This window comes from Rhineura floridana, chromosome 11 (assembly GCF_030035675.1).
Source record: "Rhineura floridana isolate rRhiFlo1 chromosome 11, rRhiFlo1.hap2, whole genome shotgun sequence".
Lineage (NCBI taxonomy): Eukaryota > Metazoa > Chordata > Lepidosauria > Squamata > Rhineuridae > Rhineura > Rhineura floridana.
The window spans coordinates 34,526,749-34,533,749 of record NC_084490.1 but is presented as its reverse complement, the minus strand read 5'-3'; the positions used below and the strand labels follow the sequence as shown (position 1 = coordinate 34,533,749).

Below are 7,001 nucleotides of genomic sequence, written 5' to 3'. Positions count from 1 at the left end.
CTGCTCAAAAGAGTGTCTCCATATAAATTATACAAAGACAAAAGTAGTTGTGTTTGGAAACAAAAGTTCCAAACACATATGGAGACTAAACGATAAAATAATCCAAGAACAACGGAGTTATTGCTACCTGGGCATGAATTTTTCCTCAAATCTATCTTGGAATCTCCACTGTAATGCAGCTAGGCTGAAGGCTACCTGCTCTGTCCACCAATTATGCCGCTTCTTCCATAGTAAAGGTGGCAGACTGGTCCCTCCTGCTCTGGAAATTTTTAATAAGAAAATCATTCCCCAACTTCTCTATGGGGCAAAGATCTGGGGTTACAGCTTTACCCCCCAGCTAGAGAAAGTCCAGAACGGCTTTCTTAGGTCTATTTTGGCTACCCCTCCTGGTACCCCTTTCCCCTTTTTAAGGCTGGAGATGGGATCCCACCCATTGGAGGCATACACCCACATAGCCTTGGCGTCCTATTGGTTGCGCCTAGCTGGGATGGATAACTCCTGTTTACCCAAAAAGTGTCTTTTGGAACAGTTGCATTCACCCCATCACTCCTCTTGGATTGATCGAGCCAAATCTAAACTGGCTGTTTATGGGATCTCTATTGTCTCCTTACCTTCCCGTTACTCTCCAAAGGCCAGAAGACTGCTCAAAGAAAGGATTCTTCTATATGCCCAAAGGTGGACACTCTATTTGGCCTTTCTATCACCCTTGTCCCTTTGGTATTCCTGGTTTAAGACAACATTCCATATGGAATCCTATCTTTCTTTCCTCCCCTCCCCTTGGTTGAGAATATCATTTATGGTGCTCCGCTTTCAAACGATGCCCACAGCCATTCTAGAGGGCCGTTATAATAAGATCCCCTTCAATTCTCGGGTGTGTATTTGCCATATGGGAGTAGAGGATACTGGTCATTATCTCTTAAGATGTCCGTTATATAAGGATCCTAGAAATAAATTTCTTGCCCCCATTATTTCTAACCTGCTGGATAGACTGGTTTTAGAACAAATTGCCTCCCTATTAGTCGACATGGATAAATATGTGACTACTCGGATAGCTAACTTTGCATCGGCGGCTAGGAAGATCAGAGCTAAAGTTACAAATAATGCAGAGGTGATCTGAGTTAATTATTTTTAAAAGGATGCAAGGAGTTACCCTCTTTACGGACACATTCTACAGATGTATATCTTTTATGTATATAATTTCCTAAGACTGGATGCCAGATGTGTTTTACCTAACAAGGTATTTTTGTATATATTTCATGTAAATCATGTATCATGTTTTTTGTATTGTTTATTTTAACTCCTTTTATTTTATCTTTTTTAACCTTTTTTGCAGTGGCTATATAGCTTTAAGCAAATAAAATTTCTTATTATTATAGGTCAAAACCAGCACCTTGAATTGAGCTCGGAAACATACAGGCAGCCAATCCAAGTGGGCCAGAATTGGTTTTATATGTTTGAACCATCTGGTCCCTGTTACCAATCTGGCTGCTGCATTTTGCACAAGCTGCAGTTTCCGAACCGTCTTCAAAGGCAGCCCCACATACAGTGAATTGCAGTGATCTAATTTGGAGGTAAACAGAGCATGGACAACTGAAGCCAGGTTATCCCTGTCCAGATAGGGATGTAGCTGGGCTACCAACCGAAGTTGGTAGAAGGCACTCCGTGCCACCGAGGCTACCTGAGCCTCAAGTGACAGAGATGATTCTAGGAGAACCCACAAGCTACGAACCTGCTCTTCCAGGGGAAGTGCAACCCCATCCAGGACAGGTTGGACATCCACTATCTGGTCAGAAGAACCACCCACAAGCAGCATCTGTCTTGTCTGGATTGAGCCTCAGTTTATTAGCCCTCATCCAGTCCATTCTCACAGCTAGTCACCGGTTCAGCACGTTGACAGCCTCACCTGAAGAAGATGAAAAGAAGAAGTAGAGCTGCATGTCATCAGCAAGCTGATGGCAACTCACTCCAGAGTTCCGGATGACCGCACCCAATGGTTTCATGTAGATGTTGAACAGCATGGGGGCCAGAACTGACCCCTGCAGAACCCATACTGGAGAGTCCAGGGTACTGAGCAATGTTGCCCAAGCACCACCTTCTGGAGGTGACCTGCCAAGTAGGAAGAGAACCACTGTAATGCAGTACCGCCCACTCCCAACTCAGCCAGTCTCTCCAGAAGGATACCATGGTTGATGGTATTGAAAGCCGCTGAGAGATCAAGGAGAATCAAAGTCACACTCCCCCTGTCTCTCTCCCGACAGAGGTCATCATACAGGGCGACCAAGACAATTTCTGTGCAAAAAACAGGCCTGAAACCTGACTGAAATGGATCCAGATAATCGGTCTCATCCAAGAGTGTCTGGAGCTGGCTTGCAACCACTCATTCAAGGACCTTGCCCAGGAATGGAACATTTGCTACTGGCCTACAGTTATTAAGATTTTCTGGGTCCAGGGAGGGTCTCTTCAGGAATGGACTCACTACTGCCTCTTTCAGGCAGCCAGGGACCACCCCCTCTCACAGAGAGGCATTAATCACCTCCCTGGCCCAGTCGGCTGTTCTATCCCTGCTAGCTTTTATTAGCCAAGAAGGGCAAGGATCCAGCACAGAAGTGGTTGCATGAACCTGCCCAAGCACCTTGTCAACATCCTCAAGCTGCACCAACTGAAACTCATCCAAGAAATTGTGATACGGCTGTGCTCTGGATACCTCGCTTGATTCATCTGCTATAACACTGGAGTCTAAGTCCTGGAGGATGCTAAAGATTTTATCCTGGAAGTGCCTAGCAAATGTGAGGAGAAATAAAACAGAAGTTTGTCTGAGTTCCAAGCTTCAATACTACACAGGAGGAAAACTCCTTTGGAACCACACTTTCCAACTGCCAAAACGCTTCCTCATCCAGACCAATAACAGAACTATGCCTTAATGACTGCTACTGTTGTACTTCCAACACCTCTACCAACAGATAGCAAAGCAGGAAGTCAACTGAGTGGAGTGGAGTCCCATTGACTATGTCTCCTGGAGATGGGAGGGGTTCACTGAAGGAAGAGGAGTGGGACTCCACAGAAACCCACAGTGCCACCTGGAATTCTGAGGAGCCTGCTGTCACAGTTAAGGAGCATGAGTAACCCAGCCCCAGAGACTCCTTGCCTGGCACTCCTGTCGATCCCACATACCCCATCTGACTCCCACACATAGGTTGGCTTTGGACTTTCCTCTTTCATCTGCAGCCTCCCCCCCACCCTAAAGTGGAGGCAGTGTCAGGCCTGGTAAGAACTCCACAGTAGATGGAGGAGTGCTCACAGAGCAGCTAGAAGGCTTTGATGTCAAGAGTCTATTTGGGAGAAGGGAAACACCAGAGAGGGACCAGGTACGCATTGGGACCAAGCATGTGACCAGAAAAGAGGAGGATTTCCTGAGAGTTAATAAGCCTCCTAGTCTTTCCTGGTCCTTTGTTGTGATAACTTTTACCTATTGGGCTCCATAGGCAGCTCTGTTTTGCTCTGCTCCCAAGTATGGGAGCAGGTACAGGGAACTGATGATGATGATGGACACTGAACCTGTATCAAGGCATTGGTTCATCTAGTCCAGTATTGTCTAATATCAATAGCAGTGGTCCTCTAACATCTCAAATAGAGCTCTTTCACAATCCTGTTACCTGGGATCATTTTAACAAGAGATGTTATGGACTGACTGTCGTACCATCTCCATGGAAAACAAGCATGATATGACTGTAATATGCCACTCATTGCCAATTCCTTATTCAATGTGGCTTACAAAACATAACCTCTCACATGTGGCTCAAAATTATCATCACAATTTGTTTATATGCCACATTTCCATGGAAAAATTACATAATTTACCCTCACAGTTAAAAAAAATGTAACAAAATGTAAATAGTCATAGAATAAACTAATGATAACATCTCAATAAATATAAAATAAAATTAAGCAAGCCAACATACAAAAAATTACCAAACTACATAGAACAAACATACGTAGATATATGGGCAAACAGAACACAGATCTAAGCAGAGAAATCCCAGGTGAGGTATGGAAGTTTCGGTTCCAAAAAGGGTCCAATTTTTTGATCACAACAGCATTTAATGAAAACTGCATAAAGCTGGCAGTTCAATGGAACTGGACTGATGAAGAGGAAGGGTACATATGGTAATTAATACATTGTAAGAGAAAAAAGCTATGGCATGTGTGATAACTCACTTCATAACTCACAATATACTATATGCATGCATTGTATGCTTCAAGATTGATCTCTTTTCCAAATGTATTGTCTGAAAAATCTCTCCCTACACATCAATTCATATTAATTAGTGTGGTACAGTAGAACACTTTGCAATTAACCATTTTCAATTATTTTGGTTTATTTGTTACTTAACTGAGATATCTTAGTTTTTTAGATATCAGTCTTGAGTTCTTGGGAACAGCCTCCCCCTACCAATAATTGCCTTGAGTGAATCTTTAACTTCCTTGTTTCTCAAAGAATATATGACAGGGTTAACAACTGGGGGTACCACTGAATAAAGGAGAGAAATGACCTTGTCTTTGTCTAGAGAGTAGACAGAGGTGGGCCTGATGTATGTGTAGATGACGGTGGAAAAATAAAAACTAACTACAATTAGATGTGAGGAACATGTGGAAAAAGCTTTCTTCTTCCCTTCAGTGGAATGAATCCGGAAGATAGCTCTCAGAATAAAACAATAAGAAGTTAAGGTCAACCCACAGCTACTGATCCCAAAGACCACATCTGCCACAAAAGCCATAGTCTCATTCAGGCTGGTGTCAGAACATGAGAGTTTTAAAAGCGGGGGTAAATCACAGAAGAAATGATTGATGATGTTAGAGTTGCAGAAAGACAGTTGCAGCACAAGTCCAGCATGAACTGCAGAATTGATCATCCCTATGACCCACACTCCAGTGGCAATGCTAACACACACTTCCTTCCTCATGATGTTTGTATACCGTAAAGGTTGACAGATAGCAGCATAGCGGTCAAAAGCCATACATGTGAGAATCAGAAGTTCTGTTACCAATAGCCATATGAACAAATACACTTGAGCGATGCATCCATAAAAAGAGATGATCTTTCTGTGGGTCCAAAGAGTCTGGAGCAACTTAGGAGTTGTAACTGAGATGGAGAATACATTCACTAAGGACAAATTGATGAGCAGGAAGTACATGGGAGTGTGGAGTTTCCTGCAAGTACATATGGTAAAGATGAGGAGGGAGTTCCCTGCCAGTGCCATGGCGTATATGAATATGAAGAATGGAAAGAGAAGTGTCTGCAGTTCAGGTGAACTTGTTAAACCACTCAGCATGAATACAGCTGACTGGTTCCTTATTTCAATGAGTTTGATGCTGAAGACCTAGATAGATAAATAGTATTTTGTTAGTTCATTCATCTGTCTCCTTCCTTCATTCTCTGTCCATCCCTTCTTCTCTCTCTCTCTCTTTCTGTGGTTAAAAATAGGCAGCTGCTGACATTATCAGTCTTTTTTAGATCACAGGAAACGAATGAGAAAACATTAAATATTCTACCACAAAATAACTTGGATTACTTCACATTCAGTTCACATGCAGACCTTCTGTTCATTTAGAATTCTTGAGATATATTTGCAAAGTTTTGGGGACTGTTAGCCTGGGCTACCTATTTATTTAGCATTCATTCTGATTTGTTTGTGGAGAGGTTATATTGTGTTGCATCAAAACAAAATCCACACTTTCCCATTTACTCATCACTTTCCTTTTTACAAACATTCTGATTTAAAGGAGACATTGGATTGTTGTGCAAGAGCACCAAATCAGCTTTAATTGTGTAACCTGAATTCGGCAGTGTGTGATAAAAAATTATGACACTCTGGAGGCCCCCTCAGCCACATTTCCACCATCGATAATATGTGGCTTACTGAGTCTTTGTTCTGTTTACAATGCAAAAAATAACATTTTGAATTAATCATGTTTGAAATTACCATTGCTCGTCATATGTGTTCACTATAAATAGCATATTTTATTATGTGGCCTGCGGATTCAATCCATCTCAAAAAAACATTTTATTTGCAACATACGGATTACTCAGGCCCTATGGTTTTTTACAAATATCAAGAAGTTGTAGAAAATTTGCTGAATGCTTCATTCATAAGGATTTTTTAAAAGTTCTTATAAAGCAAAATGTTGGAACCAGAGTACCTTTGCCCTGTTGAGAAGCCTCCAATATTTGGAGGTCTCTTCCTGTCTCTTGGAAATTTCTGCTTAATCGTTTCCAGAAATATTCTCCATTTTATAGAACTTTATTGAATTTTTCCAGTTTAAATCTCACAAGCAGCATCTTTAAGTTTAGCTTAACAAACATTAGTGAGAGTCTAAACAGCTAGATGCAGTATCTTGTAGGGTGTTCAGGCTGAGGATAATGATGAAATGAAACACTTACCTTCATTACTGTAAGTTGTTGACCTTCCAAAACTTCTCCCAACTCCTAATTTTTGCTTAGAATTATTTTCTGATTTATCATTTGGCTACAGAAGAGCACCAAAGTCAATTGTGTGCCATCAGTCTGATGGGGGTGTGTGAGTGTTACATCAATCCTCTTAAAGACACACTCCCTTTCTGAACTATACCAGTTAGCAGCTTTGAACACCTTCTATATATAACATAGCTGTGCCACTGGGAAAAAGACATTTGAGATATCATTAGGAAGTTATTCACTAATAGGCAAAAAACCTTGCGTTTTAAGAATGTACCTATAGCCCACAGATATTTCTATCGAACTTTAAAAAGCAGGGAAATTGGGCAGCTATCGTGAATGCACCAGGGGAGCAGGAGACCTGCCCTCCTCTCTGATATATTGGACTGCCCTGCAAATTTGTCAAAATGCAAACACAAATTGTGTTGGTCTTTCACAATCCAATCCACTTGCTGTGTAGCTTGGAAGAATTTGGTAACATGTGCAATTGTAGCATTATATTGTATGTGTAAAATGAAGGCCTATAGCT

At 41.6% G+C, this 7,001-nt stretch overlaps 1 protein-coding gene across 1 annotated transcript; it reads right to left on the bottom strand.

Moving 5' to 3' along the window:
* Positions 1-1,874: 1,874 nt before the first annotated feature.
* LOC133367889 (olfactory receptor 13G1-like) lies at positions 1,875-6,445 on the bottom strand. Its single transcript, XM_061591975.1, has 3 exons — positions 6,440-6,445; positions 4,451-5,378; positions 1,875-1,903 (listed from the first exon to the last, which is right to left on the bottom strand). The coding sequence occupies exons 1-3, from the start codon at positions 6,443-6,445 to the stop codon at positions 1,875-1,877; spliced, it is 963 nt and encodes a 320-aa protein (XP_061447959.1).
* Positions 6,446-7,001: the final 556 nt, after the last annotated feature.

Coding starts and splice junctions, on each gene's coding strand:
- LOC133367889 (XM_061591975.1), bottom strand. Junction 1,904..4,450: donor TTCACTCAAGGCAATTATTG/GTAGGGGGAGGC, acceptor CATCTTCTTCAG/GTGAGGCTGTCAACGTGCTG.